General features: G+C 37.3%; 1 protein-coding gene across 6 annotated transcripts in view; it reads left to right on the forward strand.

Moving 5' to 3' along the window:
- LOC129720721 (A disintegrin and metalloproteinase with thrombospondin motifs like) overlaps positions 1-19433 on the forward strand; it is a 379962-nt gene that overhangs the window by 284449 nt on the left and 76080 nt on the right. For all 6 annotated transcript variants that reach the window (XM_055672349.1, XM_055672350.1, XM_055672351.1 and 3 more), the window contains exons 5-6: positions 13768-13906; positions 14172-14437. In XM_055672349.1, coding sequence (XP_055528324.1) covers positions 13768-13906; positions 14172-14437 — 405 coding nt within the window. The remainder of the gene's footprint in view (positions 1-13767; positions 13907-14171; positions 14438-19433) is intronic.

Below are 19433 nucleotides of genomic sequence, written 5' to 3' on the forward strand. Positions count from 1 at the left end.
TCCAATATTACTTGTCCTTTTCATTTCTATGAATTTTCATGCAAAATATATTACATGGCAAGAGCATCGGACCTTACACACTTGCCTTTAACCGTTTTATAAGAGCATCAAACGAAATCAACTCATTCACAGCCAATCAACTTACTCGCAGCTGAGCAAAATCATTTCAAATCGCCTGGAAATACGCAAAAATTTAATCGACCATTTTTTATTTGAATGCAACTTTGCACACGTATTTGGCTTAGAAAACTGGGCATTTTTCACAGGTGGAGAGATTTTTTACACCCATGAGTTACATTCTAAAAGGGCGTATGCCTTTTGGCATAGGTTTTATTCGAAGCATTGTAGCCCAGAAACCGTTGATTGTATAGAAAAACTGTCTGAGAATGAGTTGTAGGGAATTGAAAATGCTCCATGAAAAAATATACACTGTACAAAAAAAATTTTTTTTTGACCAAAAAAAATTCAAAATAAACATTAAATTTTAATTGAAAAAAAAAGAGTTGAATTTTTTTTTATTTTTTTTTTTTTTAAGAAACTTGACGTTAATACGCAACTTTTTAAGCTCGAAAAATTATAATTTTTTTTGTACAGTGTATATTTTTTTATGGTGCATTTTTTATTCTCTACAACTCATTCTCAGACAGTTTTTCTATACAATCAACGGTTTTTGGGCTACAATGCTTCGAATAAAACCTATGCCAAAAGGCATACGCTCTTTTAGAATGTAACTCATGGGTGTGAAAAATCGCTCCACCTGTGGAAAATGCTCAGTTTGCTAAGCCAAATACGTGTGCAAAGTTTCATTCAAATCAAAAATGGTCGATATTCGACCATCGGGGATTTGGCGCGATCTTGCTCAGCTTCAATGATCCAAAAGTTCTGATCATTGGTCATAAATTGCATTAAAGACATGTCCCTGTTGGTAGTCAAACTTCACATTCAGGTGTTTTTCGCATGTACGAGTGCTGTCTAATGTATTGATCAAGTTATGAATTCTCTACGTGATTCTTTCGCTTATGCCGAAATTGATAGTCGTCTCAAACGCTGTAACTGAAAAGATGAAGAATCACTTGTGGTATTTAAGCCCAGAATAAGTTGGATTGGCCTGATATCCCGTTTGAAATTAATCAAAAAATGATCAGGCGATTGTAAGCGAATGGTCCTTAAGGTGAAACGGTATTGAAACCACAAACAGCCAATTTCGAATCACCACTTCGAATTTCTAGAAGCACAAGACTCAGAAATAGATAATGCATTCCCCGTGAAAACGCTATTTTATGTTTGCTTCGCCGCAGCAAACATTAAATAGCGTTTTCACAGGTGACGCTTCAACTGTTACCGAGTCTTGGGCCTTTGAAAATTCAAAATGGTGACTGGAAGTCGGCCATTTCTGGTTTCAATACCTAATGTTAAATTTAGGAAAAATTCTAACCGTTTTTCAACACATAATTAAGACGAATTCCCGTTTATATTGCATGTTGTTGGTTTATACCGAAAAGATACACACCCCATTCAAAATACAAACTTTTTAACAAACACCAAAAGTTATAGATTTTTTTTAAACCTAAATTAGGGTGATAATATTACTGTTTTATGAAAATACAAGTGTATTTGAATAAGTTTATCGAGAGATATATGTTGAAAAAAGGAAAAGCTCCATACAATTTTCATATAAATCAATTTCTCAAATATAAGCGCTTTGTGGGTCCATTAAATAAACTCCGATGAACTTCAAATTTTCGTGGCTTATTGTATTGTTTTTCAGCCCGGCGCTCATTAAGATCGATAGTTATAAAAACGGCCATATAAAATATGGCCACACTAATGCACATCCTAACTAAGAATAGAGGAAAAATTATTAAGCCATTTCTGTTCAATTGAATTTGTTGACCCTTCGGTCACCAAGGGGTGAAATAGTTTCTAGAAAAGTAGAAATTTTAACAATTCTCGATGTTTTACTTGAGCTATATCTCTGAAGTTCGTTATAGAACCTACTACAAGCAGCACTTTTCTGTAAAGAGGAATTATAGAACTTTCATTTGGAGTGATCAGAATTTTGGCCGTCTTCTTGAATTAGATTAGAAAATTTCGATTTTGACTACCGATTTTCAATCTGAGAGAAGCATTAGAAAGCTGAGAAAAAATGCTATAAGATGCAAGAAAAACAAATAAAATAAGTGAGTATTAGTGTTAACCTACCAATTGAACCAATTTTCCGAACAAAGTTCTAAAAAAATCAATGCATTCCACGCAATCAACGTAGTAGTCATATGTAGAAACTCTTCCCTTCAGTGTTATTTTTTGAAATGCGATAAATTTACGGATATTTATGAGTTCAATAATAAATTGCTGAACAAAACTAAAACAATTCGATTCGAAATCGAGTGCAGGTTAAGAATCAGTATCAACTAGTTCGAAAGAACTTTTCATTTGAAGAGTTCATAGACACTTTTAGTAGTTCATTAAAAGAATGCTTAGCTCATTCTCTGTCCATAAGATAAATTAGCATAAGTAAAATGAAACTTATTAAGACTATATCGTATTGCACTTTTAAATCCATAGAATTACCAATCCTAAACCGAATGAAACCATTGTGTATGCAGATTTTGCTGAAAATTATAGGGTGACGATTCAAAATGAGATTCAATCCCACTATTATACATAGCCAATTGTCATTATTAATCCGATCTGCTACTGTGCCGAAAAGGTTTGACATCACAAAACATCCATCCCTTTTTTAGACCATAATTCTGTCTATTGTTGCTTCACCATATTGTTTTATTTTTTGAAAGTGTACGTTCACACTGACACTTTTTAAAAGTGTACGTTAACAATAATCGCGAACACAGACGGAACACGACGAGTGATTAAACAAGACACTTATTGCTCTTACGATTATAAAAGGATAAGAATAAAATTACCTCTCGTCTACCGGTTTCGGGCTAAACATTCCCCATCGACAGGACGAGATCCCATGTCCAATATGAGAAAAGGTTGGGTAATGTCCACGGTCCATACAATTTTTTTAGAATTTATATGGGCAGTTGTCCACGGAGGGGGAGGGGGGGATCAATATCGTTAAAAAACTGTCCACGTGGAATGTGGATGGCCCCTAAGATATTTGACATCAAACATATTTTTATAATCGAAAACTTCAATCTTATTTTTCATTAGCCAAAAAAGTAAAACTTCGATCGTTTTGAACTTCACTTCACTAATTAGCTTTAGGTCGAAGTGTCCTTTGCTATTCGAAGAAGTCGTCTGCATTAAATTCGGTCCATGGCTGAAGCTCACCAGCCATGTCGTCTGCGAAGGCCCCGCTGGTCGTTTTGCCCCCTTACTCGTTGCGCTCTTCATTGCCTTATTGGGCTGTCGTTCAACATCCATACCACATGCCCAACCCTCCGTAGCCTCAGGTTTTTACCGTTTGGACGATGAATGGATTACCCAGCAATTGATGCATCTCGTGGTTCATCCGCCTCTGCGCATCACCGCAAATGATACGCAGTACTTTCAATTCAAACCCCCCTCCCCTCCCCACTTTTGATCCTCCACGAGCATAGACCAAGTTTCTTGGCCGTAGAGGACTACCGGTCTGATCAGTGTTTTTTCATGGTCAACTTCGTATGATAGCGAACCTTGTTCGAGCGGAGAATCCTCCTGAGTCCGAAGCAGGCACGATATCCTGCCATTGGGCGTCGACGAACTTCTCTGCTGGTGCCTTTCTTACTCTTTTTATTTTACAATAATCGCGACAAATCGTTGGGATCCTATGCCGAATCCAGCATACGCCTCCACAAAACTCGGTCTTGCGCTGCTTTTCACCAGTCCGCTGCTCTGGCATCCCCGTCGACAGCACACATCCAGCGCGTGCGAGGTCTGCCTCGAAGTCGTCGGCCTCTGTCCGGTTCTCTGCTAAATATTATCTTAGCCGGTCGCTCATCCGCCATCCGTGCTACGTGGCCAGCCCACTGTAACCTGCCGTGTTTCATCAGCTCGACAATATCAGCGTATTTGTATACTTCGTACAACTGGTGATTCATGCGCCACACTCCATTTTCTAGTTTGCCTGCGAGTATTGATCGCAGGATTCTACGCTCGAAGACCCAAGCGCTCTTCGTTCGGCTTCCTTCCACGTTTACGATTCATATCAAGAGCGCCACCGGGAGGTTCAGAGTCCTATAGAACGCAAATTCCGTACGGATCTGTAGGCTACGGGACCGAAGTGGGCTACGCAATCCGTAATAAGCCCTATTCGCTGCCGCAATCCGTCTCTTCACCTCGCGGCTCACTCGTTGTCACATGTCACGAGAGTACTAAGATAAACAAATTCGCCGACCACTTCCAAAGTATCCCCATCCATCTCCACCGCAGCACAAACACCCGCAGAACTATCACGCTCAGTGCGTCTTGAGCTGCCCGACAGATCAGACGTATTTTCGGTTGCTTGTGGACTGGTCTTTGACTGCCTATAGCTTCAAAGTTTGTGTTTTGTCAGTGTGTCTTTTAAAGATTACCTGGAAGTTAACTTACATCAGTCTTTCTCAAGACTACCTATTTCTTTCTTTCTCAATATTTGCAATTTGATATTATTTTTGAACTTTTTTCATATCACCTGAAATGGCAGGACGAAAAAAGAAACCACGCATCGCTACGGGGAGGAAAAGAGAGGCATCTCTTTCTGAAACTAGCTTATGCAGTGAAATTTTATATGATATTCTGCCTGAGCAAGAAGCCGGCGAAATTGAAATGTTCGAAAGTAAAACTATTCAAAGTGAAATTTCTGTAAAAAAGAAGAAAGTTCCACCTATTGTGGTAACTATTGCTTACTTATCAAATTGGCCGAAGAGGCGAATGCCGTTTACTGGCCCAAACATTGAAAGATTGGAATCGTCTTATTCAGTATTTAACTGAAAAGATGTATAAATTTTTTACATATGATACGAAGAGCGCCAAGCCGTTCAAGGTCGTATTGAAAGGTCTCACCAACGATCAAACCGTTGATGAGATCAAAGTTACTTTGACAGAATTACTTGGTATAGCCCCTACCCAAGTAATTCTGATGAAACAAAAATCACGAGGCAAAAACAGTCAGCGAACTGGAATTTCCCTTGTAAATTATTTAATTCATTTTAAACGCAGTGAGGTTAATAACTTAATTTTTTTTTGAAAAAGCACATGCTTTATATAACGTGCGTGTAAATGGGAAGTATATCGAAAGTTTGGCGGAGGTGAAAAGCATATCACCCAATGCCGTGTTTGCCAACGTTATGGCCATGGTTCAAAGTTTTGTAACATGGACCAAAAATGCCTCATTTGTGGAGACTCTTCTCACAAAAAGGACACATGTCCTGTGAAAGAGAGTAAAAATTTTCGCTGTGCGAATTGTAACGGCAACCATATGTCAAATTTTTATCAATGCCCAGTCCGTTTAGCAATTGTTAAGGCAAGGCAAGGTAAACAAAATTCAATTTCCCAATCAAAACCAAATTCTCCAAGCGTACCAGTACCGCCCACTTCTTCTACCCCTTTGCATACTCGTTTAACATATGCACAGGTTACAGGTAGTTCGAAAATTCTACCGCCTAATGTTGGTAGTTCGAAAATGACCGCTAATATGGGTAAGCAAAACACGCTAGAAAATAATTCTACACATATTACCCCAGCTAATATTGCTACCGAAAATATTTTTTTCTAATGTCAACTGCCTGGGACCTGTTACGGCAGGTAAACTTTCTTTTCTGCAACAAGCAATGTTCGATCTTATGAACGCCATGTTGCAGGCAAAATCAATGTTTGAAGCCATCCAAATAGGTACGAATTTTACAATTAAAATTGTTTCTAATTTAAAATTAAGCAGTGATTTTAAATAAACCAATCAAAATTTTAAATTGGAATGCTCGCTCATTGAAGGCCAATGAGAATGAGCTTTTTAATTTTTTAACAGTAAATATTGTGCATATTGCAATTGTTACTGAAACATTTTTGAAACATAACATTAAAATAAAATATTATCCCAATTACGTGGTTCATAGATATGATAGGATTCAGGGTTCCGGCGGTGGAGTTGCAATTGTTATTCATCGCCGAATCAAACATCGTGCTCTTCCCCATCTTGAGACGAAAGTTATTGAAACTTTGGGAATTGAAGTTCAAACTGAACTTGGGATTTTATTTTTTGCCTCAGCATATTTACCCTTCCAATGCACACGCGAGCACAAAAATTATTTTAAAGGTGATTTACAAAAACTCACCAGAAATCGTTCGAAATTTTTTATAATCGGCAATTTTAACGCTAAACATCGGTCATGGAATAATTATCAAAGTAATTCCAATGGCAAAATATTATTCAATGATTGTTCTTCAGGATACTATTCTATTTTGTCTCCGAATAGTCCTACATGCTTTTCTTCTGTAAGAAACCCATCAACAATTGATTTGGTGCTAACAGATCAAAGTCATGTATGTAGTGATTTGATCACACATGCTGACTTTGATTCTGACCATCTTCCAATAACTTTTTCTTTATCACATGAATCAGTTTTAAACCCTATGAGCTCTGTTTTTAATTATAACAAGGCTAATTGGGAAAGATACAAAACTCATATTGAGAGAAATTTCAATAATGAGCTTGATTTGCAAAACGATGTGAATATTGATTCCGCATTGGAAGCATTAAAATGTGCAATTGTTGATGCCAGGAATTATTCTGTTCCAAAGGCTCAAGTGAAATTTGATTCACCAATAATTGACGAAAATCTTCAACTTCTAATTCGTTTGAAAAATGTCCGCAGACGTCAATATCAACGTTCTCTTGACCCTGTTCTTAAAACTATGTATAAAGATTTACAGAAAGAGATTAAACACAGATTTACTCTTCTGAGAAATCAAAATTTTGAGACTAAAGTTGAAAAATTGAAACCATATTCAAAACCTTTTTGGAAGCTGTCGAAGATTCTTAAGAAACCTTCAAAGTCTATTCCAGTTTTAAAAGATGGTGAACGTTTTCTTGTATCCAATGAACAAAAGGCTCAAAGACTTGCTCAGCAGTTTGAGAGTGTTCATAACTCAAATTTGAATTTTGTGAGTCCAATTGAAAATGAAGTCACACGTCAATTTGATTTAATTTCTTCCCAGAATTTTTTACCTGCAGAAATAATTGAAACTAACTTGAATGAGATTAAATCAATTATTAAAAATTTCAAAAATATGAAGGCACCTGGTGACGATGGAATCTTTAATATACTAATCAAACATCTCCCAGAGAGCACAAAGGAATTTTTAGTGAAAATTTTCAATTGCTGCTTCAAAATTGCATATTTTCCCAAGTTATGGAAAGATGCAAAAATTACTCCAATTTTAAAACCGGATAAGAATCCAGCTGAAGTTTCAAGTTACCGACCAATCAGTTTGCTTTCTTCAATAAGTAAACTGTTTGAGAGAATTATTCTTAACAGAATGATGTCACACATCAACGAAAATTCAATTTTTGCAAATGAACAGTTTGGTTTTCGCCATGGGAATTCCACAACTCATCAATTGCTCAGAGTTATTAATATGATACGAGCTAACAAATTTGAAGGTTATTCCACTGGAGCTGCTCTTTTAGACATAGAAAAAGCATTCGACAGTGTTTGGCATAAAGGTTTGATTGCGAAATTGCAAACTTTTTTTCCAATTTTCCTAATCAAAATTTTGAAAAATTATCTTACTGATCGAACTCTGCAGGTTGTCTATCAGAATTCAAATTCTGATAGATTTCCTGTCAGAGCAGGTGTGCCTCAAGGTTCTGTCTTGGCCCAGTCCTGTATAACATATTCACTTCAGATCTTCCTGATTTGCCTCCAGGATGCACAAAGTCATTGTTCTGCGATGACACAAGCATTTCCGTAAAAAGAAAAAGCCTTCGTGTCATATGCAGTCGATTGCAGAAAAGTTTAGATATGTTTTCTTCCTACTTGCAAAAGTGGAAAATCTCTCCCAATGCTTCTAAAACTCAAATGATAATTTTTTCTCATAAGCCTAGGGCTTCTTTCCTCAAGCCAAACAATAATCACGTTGTCAAGATGAATGGGGTTATTTTAAGTTGGTCTGACAAGGTTAAGTACTTGGGGCTAATTTACGATAAAAAACTTATTTTCAAAGAGCACATTGAGAGTATACAAGCCAAGAGCATCAAATATACGAGATGTTTATATCCTCTCATTAACAGGAACTCTAAACTTTGTTTAAAGAACAAACTTTTGATTTACAAACAAATTTTTAGACCAGCAAAGCTTTATGCTGTACCGATCTGGTCAAGTTGCTGTTCAACAAGGAAGAAAACGCTCCAAAAGATTCAGAATAAAATTTTGAAAATGATTTCGAAGCGTCCTCCTTGGTTTGGTACACTCGAATTACATAGACTTACTGGTGTTGAACCATTAGAAGCTATGTCAAATAAAATTATTAACAATTTTCGACAAAAATCGTTGCAATCATCAATTGCTACGATAAGCTCTCTTTAAAGCCAATAAGTTAGCATTTAAGTTAGTTGTAAGTTAACTTTCCTTTCTTGACAAGTAGGTTTAAGTCCCTACGAATGATAAGTTCTAATTCAACAAACATCCTAACAAATAAAATTACAAATTACTAACAGTGTTGAGAAGTCACCATTTGTGATTGGACACACATACTCATTATTTACTAATATTTATCATAAATACTTAATCTACTAACAAATCCCCCTATTTAAAAAAAAAAATTCATTAAACTGTGGGTCATCCATGAGTAACGTCCGGACACCTCAATTTCTCGCGCGTTGTAACGTCACGCTACATTTTCACTCCCTAAAGTGATATAAACAAAGTAAACAAATGTATCAAGCATCATTCTTATAGGAAATTTTGTGTACTTTCCAAATCTGTTATAATATTGAAGGGTTTCTTGATAAAATTTCAAGTTAGAGTGAAAATTATGCTAACAGAATAGTCAAAACGTTGTAACTTCACGGTAGAATGTGTCATATGACAGCTGGCTACGGGTATTTTGAAAATAAAAAAAAATTAAAATAAAATAAAATAAACAAAAATTCATAACGACTCGGGTACCGGCAATTGTGACATTTTTTCTTTCGAGTTCGGTCGATACGGGTAGTTGGAACAAATATTTTTTCGGGTCCGACTCGGGTACGGGTTCGGAAATTCTCGATGCGTTTGGTACGGGTCGGGTACGGGTAACGAATTTCCCATACCCGGCCTGATCTCTATATTGTATCTCTATCCATTCGTCTCATTTCCGTCACTGCTCTAGGGCTAGCCTTAAGATAATTATACCTAATAAAAGCAATCTTGTCTATTTTATATTTATATATCACAGAAGACTCGGCAGAGTCTACACGAGTAGGCTCTGTAATATATAATGTGCAAAACTAAGGTCTCGCTATTTGTCAATAGATGACACCGGTTGTAAGTGAAGTTCGATTATATATATAAAACGCGATGAACCAGGCTGAGCCGATTTTAATGTGGTGTCATATACTTTGAGTTATGGGAAAATGACTAACTTTGTGCCAATAGTCATTATATTCTGGAAATTAAACGATTCTAATTTAATTCAAATAAAACGACAGCTGAAGCGCATCGAGAGTTGAAAAAAAACAGAAATGCTGCTCTAAATAAAACAACGTGCCGTGATTGGTTCCATCGCCTAACGACGGCAACTTTGATGTTGACAATTAAGGTGCCGCCACACGGACGCTAATTCTCTTAGTTTCTAAGTCATAGTTGATTGTAAAAAGCATTTTTTTTCATCATAACGCAGGATTGTACTGTCAAAAGCTATAACATAGAGACCCTAAACTACTCCGGCATGCCCGAATAGTTCATAGCCTACTATTCAGTGATGAAAAAATACTTTTTACAATCAACTAAGACTTAGAAACTAAGGGAATTAGCGTCCGTGTGGCGGCACCTTTAGGGTGGCAATGCGATGTATGGTAAAAACATCATCATCGAATTTTAAGAACCGACCATTTGTTTATTTGCCCATAATTATAACCTGTGCAAAATTTCAGCTAAATCAGACGTGATTTAGGGGTGCCTCAAAGCGCTCAAAATTTCAATATTTTGACCCTCAAAAATCAACATTCCTAATAGAAAATTATGTTTAGGATGCCTAATAAACATTAAAATGATTTACATGTGGTTTGGTGAATCATTTTAGTATTTATTAAGAATTTTGAACTAGATTTTTTATTGGGGATGTCCCTTTTCGAGGGTCAAAATATCAAAACTTGGAACACTTTGAGGTACCCCTAATTCATGTCCGATCAACCTGAAATTTTACACAGATCATTTGTTTAGGTCAATAAACAAGATGTACATGGTCGGTGACATGACCATTTTCGCTGCCACCCTTTTGACGAAAATTCGCGTAAAGGAAGGCCTAAAACATGAATTAAAGGGATTGGTCGATGATGATTCATGCCAAGCGCAGGAACAGCTTGCTTCGGTGTTGGGAGCCAAGCCATTTTCAAGCGGTCAAGCTTTGGGAATAATAAAAAAAATAAAGAATTTAGGTTCCTCCATTTAAATATAATTGAAAAATAAAGAATTTGGGTTTCCCCCATTTTTCCGGAATGATTTGAAGCCAAGGCACGTTGAGCTTCGTTTTATCATCCGAAAAAAAGTTTGCTTCATCGCATTATGATCGCAGGTTATAAAAAATGGATTTGTTACAGCAACCTAAAAAAATCTAATAACGACTATCCGATCAGGCTGCTACGTCGTTGGCTCGTCCGAATATACAATCTGCCAAGGATATGCTATGTATTTGGTGGGACCAGGTCGGTGAGACCAGCTGTTGAAACCGAACGCAATCATCATTGAGCATTTAGGCGACCACTGCGCGAAAAACGACAGTAATACGAGCAGAAGTACAAAAAAAGTGATTCTTCTGCATGACAACACTCAAACGGTCAATGAAAAATCCTACCTTCCCCACCATATTCCCCTGATATTGCATCATCCAATTATTAGTTAGCAGTGGTGGGCACCATTCCGCTAATTCGCTAATTCGCTAATTAGCGACGCTAAAATTTAGGTAGCGATTCAGCGATTTCGCTAATTTTTGAGCTGGTTAGCGAAACTGATAGCGTCGCTAAAATTTTGGCCTTCGAAACGCTAATCGCTAATTCGCTAAATTTTGTAGAGAAGCGACAATAAAAATATTTTGAAAAACTGTGAATTGCTGAAGGCGTACGTAAATTGCTTCAAAAGATGAACATACTTTATTGCGAAAGTTACTTTTGTCAGTTTTTTTACCCTAGAATGGGGTTCCAGTTATCGTACAAGCCACAGGAGCATTTTGAAGAACAAGCACAAGGTCTAGATTAAATTTTCGGCACACCAAGAACTTTGGTAAATTGCAATGCGCTTGAAATTATGACAACTTTGGTTCTACTTTTTCGATTCAGATAATAATTGAATTTTTATGAAAACATTCCTAAGAGTATCTATTTTCAATGCAAGCTAGATAACTTTTGTTATTCTTGTTTTTACAAAATCAAATATGAATACCGTTTCGTGAACCTCTTATTGTAAATATTTAGCTTTAAAAAGAAATTGTTTTCGTTTGTTTAACCAAAAAAAAAAAGATCAAAGTGGTCCAAATCTTACAAAACACGAGCAATAAATATAGCGATATGACTATTTACATATTAAAAAGTTAGCGATTAGCGATTAGCGAAAGTTCCGCTAATGTGGGTTTAGCGTTTAGCGTTTAGCGATTATCGAGCTAAATTTTCCAGTTAGCGGCTTAGCGATTAGCGTCGCTAAATTTGCGATTAGCGGTGCCCACCACAGTTAGTTAGTCCTCAAAAGATGAACACTGTTATCTTCCAAAAGACGAACATTTTTACTGTAATGATATTCGAGCTCTGCCAGAAAGATAGGCTTACTAGCAATAGCAAAGCTTACTAGCAATACTTTGAATGTCTTATAAATAACCATTTTTTTTAAATAAAGTTTCATTTATATAAAAAAACAGCGAGTTTATCATCCCATTCGATGAGAGTACTAGCTCGTGCGATAACTATATTATGAGAAGATAACACTCTTCTACAACCACAAGAGGATTTTATGTACCATCTAAGCCACGTAAAAGCATTTCAGTGCTCATGTGCGCAAACTTCATAGGCGCGAATTGAAACAACAATCGATTTCATTAGCATTCACCAGCGATAGTAATCGATCGTTCAAGAGAAAAAAAAACCAGACACATTCATCATCCTCACCGACAGAGAATTCATTCATCCAGTCCCAGTCACATTCACATCGCATGTACATATTTATACAAGCGCATCCCCGCGTCACTCGAGCCGATCTTTTGTCGTGTTCTACCGTTTTAGCGGGGATTAGCATTATGCAAACTCTCTTAGGTAATATTTCCTAATCCAAACAATCGCTCTAAGGAGTGATGATTTCGCTTCGCCCAACTGAGCCCGGCGTAGATGGCACTCATGGATCTATGAACCGGCCACGCCACCAAGCCGGTTCAAGTGACGATTGATTGCCAATTCGTTACGAAGCTATTCATCAGCTTTTCCGGAATGGCGGCGATGAAGCATAATGATACACGCTCTTGGCAGCGGCCACCGGTGAAAAGAATGTGCATTTCCAACAGTACTTATTAATAATACATTACCTGATCGGTGCTGATCGCAGCTTTCAGAATCATCGTCGTGGCCTAATCACTAAAGTACATACGATTTGTGGCGGCTAGAGTGGCATCGCATCGATCGCATCAGCGCGGCGTGAGGCAGAAAGTGGCCAGATTCAGGCTTGGAAGAAACCGCCGATTGCAAGGACAACCGGTGGTGATATTGCAACATCTCCGATGCTCCGGTGCAACTTTAAGTGCATGATCAATCTAAGCTTAGCAACTTAGATTAGTGGTGAATTGTTGTAATTAGGTTTTTTTTTATTTTGCTTCTAATCTAATATTTGAATAAATAATCAGAGATGAAAGCGACTTCCATCGTGCGTCCAATAAATAAATTGTTAGTTCTTATTTCAATCAGAAAGGATTCAGTTCAGATGAAACCACATCCAATAATTTATGTGCCAAGGATTCTTCACTGGGAAAAGTGGATTATAAAGATTTATGGCTTTTGCGTGCTCGCAGAGCAGGAGTTCGTTTCGAAATATCTCAAATGCAGTAGTTAATGACACGGCAGGTCGTGATCTGGATGTAGTAGGTGGTGGTGGGTGATTCCACACTGCAATGGGGCAGCGGATTGAGTCTTGTGCAAACGGCATCGAAGATGTGTGATGCGTATCGGCTTTGCTGGAGAATGGCATAATTTAAAGATCATGGCAAAAGGTTAACCGCATTCGCAGATTTGGTGGGAACTGGACAGTAAAGTTCGCAAGCACCAATGTTCAGTTGAACGAAATCTTTTAGTGCACATGTAAGAATGCGTATTTTCGAATTAACCAGATAACTACTGGTAATAAATGTTATCCAATTACGTGAAGGATAATATATTGTGACATATTTCTAACCGAAACATGAAATGGAGTAAGATTTTCGTTTTAAGAATGGATGATACGAACAATAACCACTCGCTGTGCAAATTTTGTGAATCTTTCACATGTATATAAGCTCTAAATTATATCTTGAAATACTAACAGTATTTACGTTTCAAAGAGATATTTTCGTATTCTGCGTTGGAAATGTTAACCCGCATTTCACTAACCTTTGGTTTCTTTTTTCTCATTGCAGGAGGGTAGTATAGGACATCAACTTGTGATAAAACCAGTGCCAACCGAAATCTCCCAGGCGGAGGATGGTAGTGTTCATCATGTTATTTTTAAGCGAACAGTGTCATCGGACAACCACGATGATGACACCAGTGATTATGGTAAGTTGGATCATTAAACATAACGCGGCACCGAGCCAGGAAAAGGATGCGATTTGCCTATGTCGTTAATTATACGAGTCGTGCTGTTGATTAACTATTTTATCATCTAAAGCGAACACTGTTATTAGAAAAATCAGCACCACTAGCGTTAGAATGATAGAAGGGTTTGAAAGGCGCTACCAATAACAAACGGCAAACCGCATAAATCATGTCATCGCCTAATCTCCACCCCTTTCCTTTCCTTCGCTCTTTGCCAAATTGACAGCATTCATGGAGCCGGACCGGCTGCAAAAGCGATTTCGCACCAAGCGAAGTCCGCAAGGGTACTACAAATCGTCGCGAGCGCTCGATACCACGATCTACCCAGAGATACTGGTGATAGTGGACTACGACGGCTACCGGTTACACGGCGGCGACAATGTCCAGGTGAAGCGCTACTTTGTATCGTTCTGGAACGGAGTGGACCTGCGGTATCGGCTGCTGAAAGGACCGCGGATCCGCATCAGCATCGCCGGGATCATCATCTCACGGGTGAGTTTTGTTGATGAACATTGTTTTACACGCGCGCACAGCTCATGGTTTTCCTGCGAACAAATGGTTCGAGGATCTAATCTAATCTCAGATTAACCAGATTTGATAACGTCACAGTCAGAATGATCGAACAAGTTGTTGGCCTTTAAGAAATGTCATTGAATAATGCCGATGTTTAGTTTAAAACCTTAGTTGATTGATGTTTAAATACAGATACAGCCTGTCTTTGATTTTTGATAAAATCAATGAAATTGAACACTCGATGAAGTTACCAAAATAATTGATCATATGATAGGAATTAAACACCCCAAATGGCTTCAATTATGACCAACTCACGATCAATCAGTGAGCATGAAAATAACTGCTCTAGAATGGGGTTTATTAATGTTGGCGTACCGACCGCAACCGGACCATCCCATTACTTCTACCCGCTGTTTATAAGGGTAATATGTGTTTTTTTTTTTTTTTTTCACAATTAGGTATTGCCTTTGCCGGTAAAGTGTGGGATTGACGTCTCTGAAAACCGCATTTTATGCATATAGACACTATGAATTCTCAATGCCATCAACTGTTGATGCTGTTTGCAACGGCTCAGACCGCTGCTATTGGTACGATCGGGGCAGATGATTACTTTTACTTTTAGACTGTCCATAATGAACCGGCTGTCAGCAGGAGGTTCGCGCGGTTAGCAGATGAGCATCTTAACTGCACCTTTCTCACTGTGATCGAACAGTGAATGATGGTCAAAAAACAAACGCGATACTACAGGGAGTTATTTGCGAAGTCATCCGATTTTGCGTGTGCCCGTCAGAGTACCTACATCATATTGATTCTTCCCGCGACCTAGACGAAAATTGCGTACGGTAATTTTTGTGATCACATCTCAGTTATTGTTAACCCGTAGTAAAGCATGCCACGTATTATTCTGCTGTTATGTTGAAACTGTAATTATGGGTTTTTACTTTTTGGTAATTATACATTCGTTGACCGTTTGTATGCGCGGCGGCGATATAGAGATAAGATGTGGCACCAACTTCGCAGAACAGCCTTGGATAATTAGGTATCCGTGCTGGAAAAAAAAAAATAGTAGCCGGTTGAAGTAACCTTACTGTTCTCGTCATTGTTTAGAAACATTGAAGGCTAGGGAAAAATAGGCCGGAGAAGATACAGTTAGACATGCACAATTCGATTTTCGTTGAACGGTATTGATAATAAAAAAATAGTGATGAAAATTATATATCACACAGAAAACATTTTAATTTACATCAGAATCGTACTGAATCTGTTTTTCTCAAACCGGCTGAAAGTTCAAATGCAGTTGAATGATTTTTCTCTTGCGAATTCTACATTCTCATCCGAATGCTGCTAATCGGATGCTCTTATCAAAATATTCCCTGATTTATTTATTTAGATTGGAAAACGATTCTCATTCATCACACTTTCATAAATTAATGTAATATGACCCAATATGTGCGCAGGTGACATTACAAACAATTCGAACAAAAAACATTTATTAGTTTGAAAAATGATTCACAAGCTTTTAAAGTTCCAAAAAAATTAAAATCAATACAAACAGCTATTGTTTCCCATACCAAGCTACTGTTTGTTACCTACCAAATCAACTTCTGTCTGTCGCAGTTACTTGTAGCTTGACTCATTCTCATTACGTCTAACTACAACCGAAATTTAAAGCAAGTTCATTAATTAAATCGATCCGGTGTCGCGATGCTGAGAACCTGCAAAACAGTCGTAGCCGAAGTTGAATCGACTGGAATAAACTGTTACTATAATTGATTGGCATCATGTGTGGGCAGCTCTTAGAACTAGTGATTTCAATTAACGCGACTACAAGCTGATTGAAAATATTTGCGATAATTGGATTAATATATTATGTTAGTTACAAAACTCGACTGTCAGTTTGGATATCGACGGATTAACGGAACCATCAATAAATATTACAATCAGCGCAAGTGAAAATTAATTTGTTATTTTATTTGATTGCGAATCTACTGAAGCAACCTCATTTGAATGAAGGTTTTGCGAAAAACTCTGTTTATTCAATGATGCAAAAATCCGACAATACAGATTAAAAAATAAAGCACAGCTAACACTCGATACATGGACAATGCTACAATATCGTTTATTCTTCCACTCTACCAACATATTTTTTTTTTGGACAACGTACAATCTTAAATATTTTGTTTGCGTTTGACAAGTTTTACTACTAATCCAACATGAATGATCAAATTGCACAACTTTTATACAATATGCTCGATTATCATGAAACTTATTTGTATAAAGTGTGATAAACCAGTTTCTATCACAAAGTTTGTTGAAATCGGTCATAAAATCTTAAAGATATTTGGGTTTTGTTATCATCACAATTTCATACATAATGTGCAAACTTATAGCTTTTCAATCTCTGAGAAAAAGGAAAAAAATAGGGTGTTGAAGAGGGAATTAATCAGAACATTGATCTCAAAATAGAAATTATAATTACAACAGACAATGTATCTAAATTCGTGACATTTACTCTAGCACTGCTTTAACACCTTGTTTGGAACGATATTATAGAATAATCATCGTCTTTGTTAGTTAGTGTTAACTGTAGTGAGTTAGTGTTAACTGGGATCTAAGTCGAAGTGCTTAACTTCTCTTAAGACACTTTTCTTCTAGCACTTCTTGTATAAAAGATATAAAGTTTCAAATCAGACTAGTTCTTAAAACTAGATTTTACTAAACATCTAAACAACTGCAGCATTTAGAAGTCAATGATATTTAGCATACATTTGTATATCATCTAAACACACAACTTTATAGAAGACACAAGTAAGAGAGCATTTAAAAAACCGAGTTATACCTAAAAAACCCCAAATTAATCCACCTAGCCTTTCTCATTCGAACTTATTATTTGTTAAAATAGATTTACACGAACACTCCAATTTTCAGATACACCTTGATACCTTCATATGATTCACACACATATGAACATACATTAACACATGTTTTTTTTTTGTTCATCTATATTAACACATGTTATTTGCGATGACACCCCGTTAACCATACAGACGCGAGGCATATGGACGGAATACGTTATTATCGTCATCATCATCACAGCCTTCTTTCAACAACATGTATTTCGCTTCAAAGTGTCAGTTGGAAAGCAATACACTCGCTACCGCTCGTTCGGACTTAACTAAAAGAAAGAAACTCTGTTTGAGTAGACCTAGCAAACCAATAGATCAGTCGTTTGAGTGCGAGAGGTCGCCGCTTCCGACGGTAGGTCGGCGGCCGGCTCGGACTCGGACTCGATTATGCGTCTTCACCGCATGATTTCAAGAAAAGTATTATGTCCAACTTAACCGTTACGTACTCGGCAACTTTAACACACGTAAGTACTCGGCAGGGTACCCAGGTACCCACCGAAATGAAATGCTTCTTACTCTTTCAATTCTTGACCTATTTTCGACCTCGACCAGTCAAAAGATTGAAAATTTGTCTATTTTAATTATACGGGACCTAAAAAGCCATTGGTCCCCATATGTTTTCCGTAAATCCGGATTTTCGGGACCATGTTCAAAATCGGGAATCTGCTCCGGAATGGCCATTTCGGACAACTTATCAAATAGACTCAAATTGAATGAAAATCAACTCCTGGAGTGGTTTCATGTATTTTGATACCAATGTTGGTCGGTTTTTTCGACAATTGTACTAATTTGTTTCACCGGAACATGCTCTCGAAGATCCGGATTTACATGAACCAGATGTGGTCACTGGCTCATGTCAGTCTCGGATTCTAAAAGTAGACAGATTTTTCAATCTTTTGACATGCCAAGATCGAAAATCGGTCAAGAAATGAAAAAGTAAGAAGCATTTCATTTTGGTGGGTACCCGGGTACACTTACGAGTACCTAAGAGGTAAAAAAAATCGAAGCCTTCCCCTTCGAACCCCTTTGCAACATGAAAATATTATGTTTCGAATATATAACGCGATTTTTTTTGACCGTGGTATAATCGAAACATCACTGTACTCATATTTAGATTGGACTCGATTATATACCGACACGATTATATGTAGACTCAATTAGGGGAACTGCTCCATTATTTATCTCAGCCCATATATTCATCTCATACAACATGAAAACAGGTAAAAACGAATATTCTCTTATTAAACCAATCTGCTAATTAATGGAATGGATTCTTCTTAGTTCACCTTAGATTTCTCATAAAGTAGAATCCTCAGAAACTTACTAAAATGTTCTAAATTTGATATTATAGTCGGGCATCTGCACTTGAAACTCATTTAATTCAATCACCTCCCTCAGAAAACAAAATCGGCGTATTGTTCTATACGGCTACAACGCGACTTTTTCAGCAGCCAACCAAAGGTTTTTTCATCACTAGCGGACCACTTTTTATTTTATTCACTAAACAAACACAGTGTACACAGATCTTAAGGCGACTTTTGACCGCATTGACCACCACATATTGTTACGGAAACTAAGCCGACTCGGTGCTTCTGACGATTTTGTTAATTGGCTACATACTTACCTGACAAACCGCAGCCTTTCAGTGAAGATTGGACCCACTGAATCTCGTTCCTTCTGCAACCAGTCTGGAGTTCCACAGAATAGCAACTTAGGACCGTTACTCTTTCTGATATTTTTTAACGATGTTTGTTTTATAATTCCATCTGTATGTAAACCAGTCAACCAGTCTGGAGTTCCACAGAATAGCTTAGGACTTAGGACCGTTACTCTTTCTGATATTTTTTAACGATATGCTGACGATTTAAAGATATTTCTTGCTGTACGGTGTTTAGAAGACTGCAAGCAATTACAAAATGTTATAACCAGTTTGCAGAATTGTGCCGCTTGAACAACCTTACGGTTAGTGTTGCCAAATGCTCCATTATTAGCTTCACTCGACGCAAAACTCCTATTTTGTTCAATTATAAAATCTACGATGCTCCTCTTGGAAGAGTTGACGTAGTAAA

This window comes from Wyeomyia smithii, chromosome 2, assembly GCF_029784165.1.
Source record: "Wyeomyia smithii strain HCP4-BCI-WySm-NY-G18 chromosome 2, ASM2978416v1, whole genome shotgun sequence".
Taxonomy (NCBI): domain Eukaryota; kingdom Metazoa; phylum Arthropoda; class Insecta; order Diptera; family Culicidae; genus Wyeomyia; species Wyeomyia smithii.